General features: G+C 38.4%; 1 protein-coding gene across 1 annotated transcript in view; it reads left to right on the top strand.

Annotated features, from left to right (window-relative positions):
* The first annotated feature begins 3119 nt into the window (after window positions 1–3119).
* The window catches only part of LOC107714352 (obscurin-like), a 42824-nt gene continuing 31096 nt past the window's right edge, over window positions 3120–14847 (top strand). Inside the window, 19 exon segments of the mRNA XM_016520174.1 lie at window positions 3120–3140; window positions 3700–3750; window positions 5796–6422; window positions 6425–6665; window positions 6786–7046; window positions 7154–7459; window positions 7533–7642; window positions 7924–8095; window positions 8198–8473; window positions 8688–8963; window positions 9138–9413; window positions 9697–9972; window positions 10227–10502; window positions 10723–11043; window positions 11139–11213; window positions 11835–12236; window positions 12705–12962; window positions 13125–13370; window positions 13630–13899. Coding sequence (XP_016375660.1) covers window positions 3120–3140; window positions 3700–3750; window positions 5796–6422; window positions 6425–6665; window positions 6786–7046; window positions 7154–7459; window positions 7533–7642; window positions 7924–8095; window positions 8198–8473; window positions 8688–8963; window positions 9138–9413; window positions 9697–9972; window positions 10227–10502; window positions 10723–11043; window positions 11139–11213; window positions 11835–12236; window positions 12705–12962; window positions 13125–13370; window positions 13630–13899 — 4741 coding nt within the window.

Below are 14847 nucleotides of genomic sequence, written 5' to 3'. Positions count from 1 at the left end.
ACCTGACTGGAAGTTTCTATGCCTAGTAAGAGCTTGATTAGCTGGTTCAGGTGTGTTTAATTAGGGTTGGAGCTAAACTCTGCAGGACACCGGTCCTCCAGGACCGAGTTTGGAGAGCCCTGATCTAAATAGATAGATGAAAAAACATTTTTCTTTTGACAATGTCCCCTAAAAAACAAGCAACAATGAAATTTAGAATAAAATAAGAGAATGAAAGTCACACATTGAAAAAAGAAGAGAAGCAAGACCATTAAAAGACTGACAAGGTCTTACAACTAATGCATAGCTACTGATTCTTTGTCACCACACAGTGGTTGCCAAATGAACTGCAAGACTATCGATTCTTCATTAGCGATCAATCTGGCCTACTTTACCTACAGTGCATTAAAACATTAATCTTTATTCAGACTAAAGAGACTGTGCTTTAAATGTGAACATGTTTAAACAAATGAACAACTAGGCAGACGGTTCGTAATGACTTGGCTCAGTCAGACACCTTCCAGTCGAAATGTTTCCTGGCAAAAAATAAATAAATAAACAAGTAGAGACAGGGCACTACAGGCTTTTAGTATCCAGGCAGCATTCTAAGCCCTGTGAGAATTCATTTGTATTGCTAGGACCATGCAACTGTCTGATATATATGCATCAGCTGCCTGTTTTCTTTCAACACAGTAGAACAGCAGGATTCATTTTTGTGGTCTTGCGATTTGCAGAGGTAGTAATATTAAATGACAGCTTGGCTCTTCTGTAGATCAGCGATGTCTTATAGGAATAGACTTGCCAGGCTCAATTTTAAATCACAAGCAAACAGTGAGGTAGATGTAGGAAAACAGATAGTGTAAATGGATGGCTTTGCACCTATGGAAACTGAAAGGTCATGCCAGGTTTATGTCACTCTGACTTAGTGATACAGAGGTAAACACTGTCACATCTAGATTCCGGCCGTGTTGACTCTCCAGTGTCTGAAATGCATGAACCTATTGAAGTGACAGCAAGAGAAACGATCACATCAATAGATCTTCAAAAACTAAATGTGCACATTTTTTTTTTCAATTACCTGAAAATATCTTCATTTCAGCACGTCGCCTAGAACATTCTTTCACACAGTGCTTTGAACAATGTCAAAGTCAAACGTGCTCACCTACAACAGAAGTGCAATGAATGGGAGAGACATGCATTTTCCCCCCCCCGCAAATAATCAGACATTTTTTTGGTATTCTGACATCCTTTGAGAATCCTCTGCTAAAGATGTGCTGCTGTACACATTCATCATTCATGTCCATTCATGTTTCAGGCGGCAATCTGAGAAAGTATTTGGAGCCTGGGGAAACTAGCTGTGCTTTAAGTTTGGTAGTTTATCAGCTTATTCCATCCCATGAAATGGTCAAAAGTGTCTTTCATCTGATCATTTACACCCATGAAAAGCCCATTGCATATTATATTGGGTCATTAGATACATGGCCAAACAATAAGTTGTTTCTATGGTACTTTTAGAAAAGAAACACTTAGTTTAATTTCTCCAGTAACAAATTCTGTGATTATTTAAGCCAATAACATTTCCACCACATCGAAAATGATTTGTTGTTTGGAATAAAATGGCTGTCTTGCTAAGCTAATTTATTTACTATTATATATCCTAAATAATATTTTCACATTTTATGCATAATCACAGAAAATTTCAGCATTAATGACAAACATTTATTCTGTTAATAAGCGATATTTACCTTGATTTTAATTTTTTTCTTGTTCTTCAGTAAAACTGTTGTCTCTTCAGTAAACACATTATGTAAGTACACAAATTTTGGAAAAGAAACAAAAACTAAATTGACCACATTGAGCAGAATAACTGCAATAATGGAGTATAGAATCATGAAAATTATTTAAAAATTAACAACAGCTTCATAACATATCTCCATCTCTGTGCCTCTATCTATCATATGCTTGGCTACCATAGATAAACCATGTTTTCTAAGAAAAGGAGATATCACTTGTCGGACCAGCGACCACCTTTGTAAACAAATAGCTAGAAATACATTTGGATAGTTCTATAGCAGGCATGCAGCCAAGATCTTACAACATGTCTGAGCCTGTCAGAAGAAAGTCACTTATAAAACAACGACGACACATTTTAAAATTAGAGTACTTCTACCTGGATACAAAAGAACGTTGCAACAATTTCAGCTCCTTAGACATTTGTGGGTTTACTTCAAGTTTCAAACTCCAGTTTGATATGCAGGCCTAACTAGAAAAGAAATTAATGATTATTTGTTGAAACAGCATGAGAATAAGGCATCTATCTAAAATAACATAACTGGGTATTGACAGCTGTAGCAGTTCTCCTGCCAGCAGAGGGAAGGAGAGAGCTGTTTAGTGCTCTCCAGAGATGCACTTACACTTGCCATCATCAAAACACTATAAATAACAAATTATTTATTGTTATCATAATGCAATCATAAACAAAGTTCAAATAAAAAAATGTTCTACCTATTTCAATCATAAGCTACAAAAAAGGGGGTTAAATTGTATATAGCTGTTGGCGAATTCAGGCTTATTCAACTTATTTTATGCGGAAAATCTGGGGTGAGAAATCTAAGAAAAAAAATCTGCAAGTTCCAGGTCTCATACAGGAGATATCAGAATTGGAGTTTACATCTATGAGCTTATGCTAGTGTACTTCTAAATGTTCAGATATATTTAAATTTAATTCTTTTTCTACCAAAAACAAAACAAAACAAAAAACAGGCCACGGATATTGATGACCCCTACAGCTGCATATAGTTAGCAAGTAGCAAATCACATTCATATCCAACATAATGAAAGCATTTACCAAAACTTCCTGTTTTAACAGAAAATACGTCAACACGGAAGACAACTGGGCTCATCTTGCGATTTCACCGGGTCTTTATCAGCAAAGCATAGCTATTAACAGACGCTAACGTTGTTTTTACAATTATTCCTTTTGCACAGTCCATATTGCAACAGGTTGCAACTCATAAAGAAACAACGCACTTGCTAATATCTTCTTTAGCAGCTGGTGGAATTTAGAAGTTTCAAAAAGAGGACCGCTAATCCTTGCAGGTTTTCACAAAGTGGCTTGTACAAACCGTTTCATTGCCAGGATGCTGGTTTCAGGGTTCAGGGTAAGATCAGATTACTTCCAATGGCTGAAATCAGAGGAGGCAGCGTTGAGCCTGTGAGACGTGAGCCTCTAAACAGCTGAGGGGTCACTGCTCTCTGTGTTCACCCTCACACATTCGTAAGCCGAATCACACGTGCACGCAGCTCCCCTCTGGATCTGTTCTTTGAACGCTTCGTTTTTAGATATTTCCACAAAGGCATTTCACAGTTGCTCAGTTTATTTAAGGACACTTCGCTGTACCTTCTCTGACAATGAAATGCATGATTCATTTAGAAAAATAACACCATCAGCTATTTCACACCAGTTGACAGCCACATTACGCCATTTGCATCAAATGTTGTTGTCGTTGTTTTTAAACAGGCCAGAGTACGTGTGATCAGCATACTTGTTTTAGTCATTTGTAGGGCTACACCTCTACTAAGGCTGATGACAGATCCCATAAAATTATGGCCATTACCAGGAATCCTCTGCAGTCTCTGAATGCCTTTGGATGGCTACGCTGGCGCTGATGTCACAAACAAAAGGTTCTGAACATTCAACTAAATCCTGAAAATTTTCAGGAGGTCGGAAGGCTACTGCCCTTCTCCTTAAGTTTTATTGCAAGGTCTCAAGTAAGTCAAGCAATCTGCTCAGGACAAGCCATCCAACCTATCTTTAGCCTCTGCGAGCAAGTGAATGGAGAGCCTGACTTATCTTCACTGCTGTCATCGAGGCTGCCAGTATTTTTAGGGGACAGCAGCAGCTGCAAAAGCATTTAACGGTCTTTTACGAATAATGACACTAGGGGTGTCACAGGACTAAATGCCATAGAGATTGAGGGACTGCTGGAGCATTCAAAGAAAAGCTTTCTGATAAGGCTAAAATCATCTTAAAAGGGGCATGTAAAAGCTTTGGCAAAATGGGCAGGTGACACTGACTAGATGTTATTGAGAAGGACATACCGCAACAAACTTACCGAAGTGGAAAAGGATTATTCTTTTTTTTTAAACCCTACCGCTGGAAGTGAGAGCCAGTGAAGCAGGAGAAGTTGGTTGCCACGGAATGTATATTGACAGCTGTCTCTAAGGACTGAAGAGAGGTAGGATATGTTTGTTAGCAAAGTGCAGTTTCCCTGAGGTCAAAGGTCAGTCTAATTAAATGAGGAGCACAAACAGGAGGTTAATCTCCTTTTAAAGTCCTTAGGGAAATTCCTAATCTGGATTGATGATGTTATACATTTAAACCTTTCATCCTAACATTCATCCCAATTGGTGATATAATAAGAGTATCTTCCCTGTTTGTTTCTTTTGGTTTTGAGTTCTTCAATGTTGATTTTATTGCGGGACATCTGAACATCTGTTTTCTTCATTTGGATAATATATACATTATGCAGTGGATATATAGAGTGTACGGTAATAGAATTAGTGTGCTTAAAGCTCTTCTAGGGAGATTCTCATAAGGTAGTTTATGTGTTATATATATATAATGTGTTTGTCTTGTTTGTAGCGTAGCACAAACCTCAAAGCGTAGCATGATGAATAACCAGCAGACGTTTAAGGTTCTGAAGAGGACACCGGATCGTTTTCCTGAAGTTAGCTGTGCGTCATAGATAATTTCCCAGGACTAGCGATTTATGTGTTCTGACATCCTAAAACAGATAAACTAGCCCTGGTGTATAAACATTCCCCTGTACACTTCAGAGGCCAAACATGCAGCAAGATTGAAACTGAGAAGCCACACATAAAAAAATATCAATTGAGGGCACATTAAACTAACATGGTCTGGATTGCTTCTTATGAACAGAGGATATTTTCTGAGAAAGATATCACTTAAATGTACAGAGAAAGTGTTTCTTTCTTCAAATGAATGACAAGCAAACTAATTTTGACAATGATATTAAACATAAATTTGTCACTGCATTTGGTAAAAGGGGTGTGAGAGAGGCAGCATATTTTGACTGAGAGGTCCCCATAGGGTGTGTCTTGCGTTAGTGTGTGAGACCTGTTTTGTATGTCAATTCAAGTTCTGTAGTGTGCTTTGTGATACCTGACACATGCCCTCTCACAGGTCTTTATTTAGGGCATACTATATAAAGCACTTTCCCATTGAAATACAGCACCAGCTGTGTTAGTTATGTGTTGTGGTCACTGTTGCAGTATGGCTAAAAGACAGTTCACCTCTAGACTTGGCTTGAGCTCTTCTCACACAAGGCATAATATCTAAGAAAATTCTGGGTATTAATACTCTGGTGTAATAGAACCCTTTTTCTCTGCGGAGAGCCACGCTATCAAATGCCCAGCAACTAGTTTTTAATGAGCCTCTATAGTGTATACTTTAGTAGATTGTTGATGATTTGAGAAATAGCTGAAGCAGTTTTTCAAAATTATTGGGACATGAAAAGTTTAGATATTAATTTTTCGTTTTCTGAGAAGACAAATTCAGTTAATGGACAATTAATGCTATGAACAGGTCAAGTCATTGCTGAAAGGCCGAACCAACACTATATTACCGTATATTACTTATGTAAATTATGGCAAAAAGTCAATTGTCAGATCCAGTGCCAAGTCTAATTCTGCCTTTAAGTGTCTAATTCTGCCTTTAAGTGGAGTCAAAAATCTATTAACTATGAATTACATACAGTTGGTATAGAAAATAATCACATTTTGTTGCTTTGCAGCCTGAAATAAAGGCGGACACCAGTGGGCAATACATCTGCAAGGCCAAGAACTGCATTGGAGAGACTTACGCAGCAGCCACTTTGAAAGTAGAAGGTGAAGCACAGGAGATGGAATTTCGGGAGGAAAACAAGCCACGCTTCCTCATCAAGCCCCTCTCGACTAGAGTTGGACGAGGAGAGGATGCCGTGTTTTCCTGTAAGCTGTGGGGAAACCCTAGACCAGAAGTGATGTGGGAGAAGGATGGCAAGAAGTTGAATGAGATCTTTGAAAGCACACATTTCGCCATCAGCTATCAGGATGGAGGTTGGTTCCAACTAAAGATTTTCAAGACAAGAGCACCAGATGGAGGGGTGTACACGTGTAAGGCCAGGAATGAATTTGGAGAGAGTCTGGCGGGGGCTGTGCTGTTGGTGGATGCTGGACCAGGACATGAGGATGAAGGGAACCGTAACGGATACACTAACAGCCACCGGAAAGCACATCAGGGAAAACAGAGAAGTGGAAGGCAGGTTGCGACAAGGCTGAAAGATGACCCACTGCCAAACTCAGCCAAAGTGAAAATGTTTGCAGTGACAGAAGGGAAACATGCAAAGTTTCGGTGCTATGTAACAGGGAAGCCAAAACCCTTAATGACTTGCAAGTATGGGAGAGAGACTTGGCTGTTCTTGAGTGTGAAGTTCCTGAGGACTCTGTTCCAATCACATGGTACTTAGAAGACAGACGACTACAGCCTGGAGCCAAATATGGGATGGAGGAGTGGGGGACAAAGCGGCGACTCACAATCCGTGATATTGGGGTTGATGACGATGGGATATATCTCTGTGAAATGGTTGATGGAGGCAGAAGCATTGCTGAGGTAGCGGTCAAAGGTAAAAAAAAAAAAAACAGTTACATTAACTTGCTTGCATCTGCCTAGGAAAAACAAATTCTGAGCATTTGCAACTGTATAACTTAATTGACTTCAATTAAATGTAAACTTACTCTTGAAGGAACCATTGTAAGAAAGCTGCCACGAAAAGTTGATGTTCTGGAGGGGGAAAATGCAGCCTTCTGTGTGGAAGTGGAGGAGGAAGAAATGGACATTCATTGGTACAAAGATGGAACAGAGCTAAGGGAGACCCATCAGACAATTCTCAAATCCTTTGGAAGGACACACATCTTGGTTTTTGTCAACACCACACCACAAGACTCTGGTTTGGTCATGTTCTATGTGGGTAGATCGAAGACGTCATCTCAGCTAAGGGTGAAAGGTAAGAAAACATTTGTTTGGAATTAACAATATGTAAACACTCCTATTCCAGAATGTCCAAAGGTATTCATTTTCAATTAACCCCTTCTTCTCTTGTGCTAATTTAAGCTGCAAGGCACTGTCCACCAAGCTGTCCTATTGGGGTACAGATAAACACAGAGAGAGCGAATGCAGCTCTCCTTTCCTGGTTTCCAGCACAAGACTCTCGAAAGAATCCACCTTCAGGGTATATAATTGAGAGACAAGAAGTTGGCTCACAGGAGTGGCTGCAATGTTTAACCACAGACTCTGTAACCTCAGTGGAGATTCTTGGCGACAGCGTTCCATGCGAGGCAGACTACAGATTTCGGATATGTAGTGTCAACAAATATGGAAGGAGTGGAAATGTTGAGTTCCCTCGAGCAGTTCACCTTGGTAAGCTCCTAATTAAGGCTATCCAACTCATACACATCAAAAAAGCACTAACAAATTTAATTCCCAATTCCAGTTCCAGTTGCCAGAATCCAAGCACCTCTACAAGATGCTTTAGTGCCAGAGGGCCAGGATGCCTGCTTTACCATTGAGCTCTCTGCCTCAGTTATAAAAATACTAATTTCAGTTGAAATAATATGATTACCTTTTAAAATAAAATAGTATAACAATATGAAAATAATATCATTTACGGATTACCTCCTTATCACATTAGGAAATATCAACCAGATTACTTTGAATTTCCATGCATGAATTCCATGCTGGTCGAGGCTAGTGTATGCTAGCACTGATCTAAAAAGTTAACAAGCATAGTCATGCAGTTAACTAGCAAAATGTGTGGTTATTGACAAGCAAAGCATGGCCTTTCTGGTTGAAGCTAGTCTATCAAAGCAGTCTTGCTGGCTAAGCTAACTTGGTTCTTAAATGGAAATCAGCTTCAAGACGATGAACGTTTCTCCATAAGGCGTTCACGTACACACCAGTCCCTACGCATTCGTGGGGTACGGGACACAGACAACGGAGCAGAGATCACCTTCATTGCCTATGGAATTCGAGATTCTGCTGCTTTGTACATACAAGGTAAACACTTAACTCTGATTTCCTTGCACTGAGATATATTTATAAGGATATTAACTGTTGTATTTGTGTTGTTAAACTTGCTTATATATTCCCATCAATCAGCTCCACTGGTAAAATTCACTCCACTTTCTGAAATGGATCGAAACAAATTTGTGGAGGTTGGCAACCCTATAGTGCTCTATTGTGAGCTGTCAGACCCTGAGGCTCCAGTTCGTTGGTATAAGAATGGTGTTGAACTTCAAACAATGGAAGGTCTGCACATCCAATCAGAAGGAACAATGAGGAGGATTGTCATCCAATCAGCTGATTTCTCCCACTCAGGAGTTTATAGTTGCGACGCTATTGATGATGTCATCAGGTTTAACGTGGAGGTTGAGGGTGAGTCATTTTTGTTCTTATTATTCTTTTCTTCAAAGTTGTTAATCAGCCTCATAATGTTGACATGTTGGAAATCTAAGAATGAAGGCATTTATTAATAACATTCATTTGCATTCCTATGAATCAAAATCAAAATGAGTATGTCCAACAATGGAATCTTGCACTTCCAAGTCTGTAAATTTTACCAAATAATGCTGAACCAAAACACATATAGCCCCACCAGTGAGGTTCTTAGTCCTTCCGGAGGATGAGAGGAACAAGTCCATTGAAGCAGGCTCACCGATAGCACTGCGATGTGAGCTCTCAGATCCACTCGCCCAGGTCTCCTGGTATAAAGACGGTGTGAAACTTCTACCACAAAGTGGACTAGACTTCAAATCCAAAGGCACAGAGAGGCAAATGATTGTCCAGATAGCTGAATTTTACCATTCAGGGGTGTACAGCTGCAAGACAAGGGGTGATGCTGTCCACTTCAATGTGGATGTTAAAGGTGATTTAAATTTTTACTAGTGAATTAAATAAAATTTTTATTTTGCCTGATAAACAATGGGAAGACAATGGCAAAGTTGATTAAGCCTGTACAGATTTTAAAATATATTTTAAGTTATATTAATAAAAATGACTGTTAAAATCATAAAGTAAGTACTCTCTAAAATATCCATAGCCCCACCTGTGAGGTTCTCTGCTGTCCCTGAGGTTAAGAGGAGAAAGTGCATTGAAGCAGGCTGCCCCATTGTTCTGCAGTGTGAGATATCAGACTCTACTGCACAGGTCCAGTGGTACAAAGATGGTGATCAGCTCCTTGTAGAATCTGGAGTAGACTTCAACTCAGATGACTGCATGAGAACACTCAGTATTCAATCAGCACACCCGTCTCATGCCGGTGTGTACAGCTGCACAACAAAGGATGATGTCATCAAGTTTCATGTGGAGATAAGAGGTGACTTTGACCAAATTTGTTCTTGTCTTCTTGCAATTATGCAACTAACAATCACTGCTTTCTGTATTGCTCTTTTGTCACATTATTTAGTAAGGTTTTTTGCTTCACAATACCCATGTCAGCATTTTCTCTTCTTTAGCTTTACAATTTTGTATTATCTTTTCATTATGTCATGTTGTTCTTGTATATTCAGTTGTTACATGTTATCTTAAAGCAATAGGTCTTTTGATCTATATAATTTCTTGTCATTCTTGATGATTCTGATATAAACCATCATCTGTAGCTGCACCAGTGAGGTTCTCAGCTGTTCCTGAAGCTGAGAAGAATAAATGCATTGAAGCTAGTGGACACTTTGAACTCCACTGTAAGGTCTCAGACCCTACAGCCCAAGTCAGCTGGTTCCACAACAATACGCAGCTTCAGCTAGAGACTGATTTGGACATTCAGTCAGAGGGAGATGTAAGGACTCTGGTAGTCAATCTAGCTGAGCCCAGTCATTCTGGATTGTACCGCTGTGAATCATCTGACGACTCTGTCCAGTTCACTGTGGATATCAAAGGTGATTTATGACTTTTTGAGAATCTTGTACATCCAGTAACTCATTTGCAAAACTAGATGCAATCTAACAATCAAGCTTTTTGTTGTCTGCGTCTCTTAGCATTGCTGTTATGGACATGCCTCTCACCATTGCATCCAACTTGTTCCAAAGGGTGCCGCGACAAAAAAAAGGTTGGGAAACACTGGTCTAGATGACTTTTTAATAAAAGATTTTAATTATGTATATTCTTTAATAATGCATCGGATCACCTTTAGACCCACTGGTGATGTTCTCAGCATTACCAGACACTGTGAAGATCAAGCTGGTTGAAGCAGACTACTCCACTGATTTGCAAGGTGAGATCTCAGATCCAAATGCCAATGTGTGTTGCTACAAGGATGGTGTAGAGCTCGTCTCAAAAAGTCAGCCTCATATCAAATCGGAGAGTACCAGGAGGACGTTAGCTGTCAAGACAGCACAGTGCTCTAACTCTGGATGGTACGACTGTGTGAGAACGGGTGATGTCATCCAGTTTAATGTACAAGACCAAGGTGATTTTCAAATATTTGCTTCTAATCTACTTAATGTGTTTGTGTGACGACTAACAGTTGTGTGCTCTACGTAGCTTTTTTAATTCTCTTTAAATGTATTCTGACAATGTTACTTATATGTCCTTGGCTTCAGTGGCCATAATTGGTTCTGTCTTTCTGAGTTTAGAAAAGTAGTCCCTTACATTGAATAAAGCATTCCTCTGTCAATGGTCATCTGTAGTGCCCCCACCAACATTTCTGGCTGATCCTGAAGATGAGAAGACCAAATGCACTGAAGAAATGGAACCTGTTGCACTACATTATGAAATTTCAGATTCCACTCCATATGTCAGTGGGACAAAAGATGAGAAGGTCATGCTTTCTCAATCTGAGCCTGAACCTGAATTTCAACTTGAATTGGAACTTGAATTCAAACCTGAACCTGAAGTTCACGCAGACGCATCCAGAGGAACTGTAATCATCCATGCACCTGAGACATCTCTTTTTGAAGTAAACAGCCAAAAGACACCAGATGATCCCATCCCGTTTGAAATGGACCAAGGTGGTTTGCCACTTATTTGTACGCCATTCTGAATTAGGAGCATTAACATGGCTGAAGCAAGTCAGTTATTGTTTTCTTTGTGGCTTTTCTAACAGCAGAACTGTCTCACTATGAGGTGTTGAGTGGTGAGACCTATGATGACTCTGTCCAGTGCACTGTGGATATAAAAGGTGATATAATGCTACCTCAACCCAAGCATTTAACCCAGTGCCTCTGTGCCACTAACAAGGGTGGTTTTAACTATTCAATGGCTCTTCCTGGAGATGCTGGTTCCCTGCATCTTGGTTACCTACCCAAAACAGCTCCCAAAACTAATCCATGCTATCATGTCTTTATCCAACATCCCGTTGGTCTGCAAACCCTTCTTCCAAACTAACACTCGTTCAATAGACTTACCTATCTTCATTCTTCATTGAAGCACATTTCATTTAAACTTAAACTGTACATGTCTACATTTGCTTGAGTCATCTTGTCCATGTGTCATTCAGAATCATCATCAGTATTGTCTTGACTGAATTATGTTCCAGAGAGCTGAAATACAGAATGAATAGTTGAGTGAATGAAAGTTGGTGATATGACTTCTTGTGTAATCATGTTGTGTTTTTAAATGTGTTTTAACCACTGTCTGGCTTGTTTTAGACCACTATGTGATATGGTCATCTCTCTTACATTTTTACAATCTTGAAATACTCTTAAAAATTAACCAATCGATAGAAATCTTTAAAAGCTTTTCTGGCTGTGAAGACAGAAAAGAACTTCACCTTTTCTTTGTGTAAACAATTCAACTCTAGAAGAGTTCCTGAAAACATCAGGAACTGAGGCTGAGATCAAATCTGAAAAAGAGAACAACAATCTCACAGCAGAAAGATTTGGAGAAGGAATTCAGTGGGGTACCCCAGTGTCTATACCTACAACTTTCAGATTGACTGAAGAGGAACAAGAGCCACAACCAATGCTACATCCACAGCTACAACCAATGCTACATCCACAGCTACAATCAATGCTACAGCTACAGCTACAACCAATACTACAACCAGAGCTACAACCACAGCTACAAACAATGCTACAATCACAGCTGCAACCAACAAACCAGACAAATACTTCAGTTTCCGAAGATGAAGGCTCAGATCACATCACAATACAAGAGAGTGGCATGGATCAAGATGTCTTAGCTTTAAAGGTGGATGTTGAAGGTGATTTAAATAGTTAGCGCCATCATTCTGCAAATAATGATGGGAGCAAAATATACGCCATTGACATTTACCACCTAACAACCACTTAACACCATTCTTCTCTATTTGGATCCATTTACTGAATCTGAATAACTCCGAAAACTTCAACTTACTTAGAAACAAAAACAGCTCTTTTCTACAATGTAGCTGCATTTTATAATTATTCACTTGTAGAATTCCATCACCAAATATTTATCTAACAAAGATCATCTCACTAAAAAAATGCTATTGTATCATCTTGAATCTAACTTGTAGCCAAAATAGTGTAATTTTGATATAAGTAAAAAAAGAAAAAGTCTATAGTAAGATTATTGATAGCAAAGCTATAAATAAGTGCAGTTTATTTATCTTATTTAACATAAAATATACAATGTAATGTGTCATAATTGTAATACATGTCTCTTTTCATATAACTTGAAATATCCCTAGCTTCGAGGACAAATTCCACACCAGTTTGTGGAATGGATGAGAGCACTGATGCAGACTGTTCCAGTGTACTGCTAACTGAGAACTCTGACCACACAATCCAAGAAAAACCTATATCCTGCCAAGAAGATGAGAAAACTGTAATATTCAGTAAACCTACAACACAGAAAGAGCTCGTCCAGTCATCAGAGATGTGTCTGCATGAAGCATATGAGACTGTTACCAAGGGTGAATTTGTTGTACATCAAGAGGAAGTGAAAGGTGACTCAAGATTTTTAACACAGCATTAATGAACAAAAGCAACTAACAATATCTGACTTTTTGCTTAAATGTTCTGTACCCTAGTCAATCAAATTGATTCACACTTATACTCTTAGTAGTTAACTCACTATAAAACATTGCTTTGTCCCCTCAAAACTGAAGAACCTGGTCATAAAGCAGAATTCTTTACACTACCACCGGAAGATGAAGCTGTCAGACCCATTGAAGGTGATTCTCCGGTTCACTGTTACAAGGATGGAATACAGTTCTACTCTGAAAATGGATATATGGTTGAATCAGAGGAAAGTGTGCGAAGACTGAATGTTCCAGCCATAGGCTCGGGTCAATCAGGCGTATACCACTACAAGGCAAAGGATGATGACATAATATTTAAGGTGGATGTCAAAGGTGATTTTATGAAATTAAATTAATAGATCTAAAAAAATAAACATTTAAAAATCATTACAAATTCTAAGTAAATGATACTCAGAACAAAACTTTAATGCAGTATAGCCTCTAATTTTTCTGATTGCTATAAAGCAAAGAAACAAATACTTCCCTGTCGTGCATGTTACATGTTAATCATAGAAAACATTTATTTTAAATATTACTTGTTTAGGTCAAATTATCTGCTTACATTAAAACATATCAAATTAAACCCCCTTAGCTACATCTTTGCAAACTATCCACGAGACTGACGGGAGAGAGTCAAAAGATGAAACAGAAACTGCTCATTTTCCACAACCTGAGGTATCGAGCACAATGGCAGAGGTGTGCTGGTACAAGGAAGATGAGGAACTCCAAGAATGTGACGTTAGCACCCAATCGAAGGAGACTTTCAGAGCTCTTGTTGTCAAAACAGCTGAGCCGTCTCACTCTGGAGAACATGCTTATGAGACAGATGATGTCATCGTCCAGTTTGCAGTGGACCTACCAGGTGAATCATCAGTCATCTACGCCAGCTCAATCCATCCGATTACCAAACTAAACACTTCGATCATGCAATGGTCACTAACTCTGTTGAATCTGTTGTTCGGATAAAAGCCAGACTAATAGGCTGTTGTAAGATGTTGTCACTGCTGACGAACATTTCAGTAGAGAAATTACTTATATGCTTTTTTATTATTATTTATTTATATTTCCTTTTCATAGCAGCATCCTGGAAAGTTAAATTAAAGTAAAATCATTTTCAAAACAGTCATTAGAAAATTGCCATTAACAAGTTCTCAAGCATGTTTAAGGAAACTTCAAGTAATTCAGATAATTTAATTTTATAATTATCGTGTTGATATATTACTACTACTACAACTAATAATCATTTTTTTAAAATGGTATTCTTCTTAGGGATACTACAATCCCATCACTAACTAACAAATGTAAAAAAAAAAAAAAAAGAGCATGTTTAAGGAAACTTCAAGTAATTCAGATAATTTAATTTTATAATTATCGTGTTGATATATTACTACTACTACAACTAATAATAATTTTTAAAAAATGGTATTCTTCTTAGGGATACTACAATCCCATCACTAACTAACAAATGTAAAAAAAAAAAAAGGCCTGATATATACACAAGTAACAAAACTAAATTCATTTTCAGTATGTTTGTCTTTCATGTTTGTTGCCCATGTGTTGTCTTTGTTGTAAAATATCTGTGACTTTGAATGTTGTCCATTACTCTTGCGCTACTAATCTTTCATCTTATATTCTGAAATGTATGTCTCTTTTCTGTTTTGTTTTCCCATTTTATTGATCATTACAGTTAATTGTCGATATATTCTTAAAGTCATTTTCATGCCAAACAGTCTTTCATAAAATACTGAATGTTAGTCAATATTTTGACCCGTTCTTGAGAATCAAGTTTCGAGAAAAACTATAAATGCAT

This window comes from Sinocyclocheilus rhinocerous, unplaced genomic scaffold (assembly GCF_001515625.1).
Source record: "Sinocyclocheilus rhinocerous isolate Xijiao unplaced genomic scaffold, SAMN03320098_v1.1 scaffold449, whole genome shotgun sequence".
In the NCBI taxonomy this organism is placed as follows: Eukaryota; Metazoa; Chordata; class Actinopteri; order Cypriniformes; family Cyprinidae; genus Sinocyclocheilus; species Sinocyclocheilus rhinocerous.
Note: the sequence above shows the minus strand (reverse complement) of the source record. Positions and strands in the feature narration are given on the sequence as shown.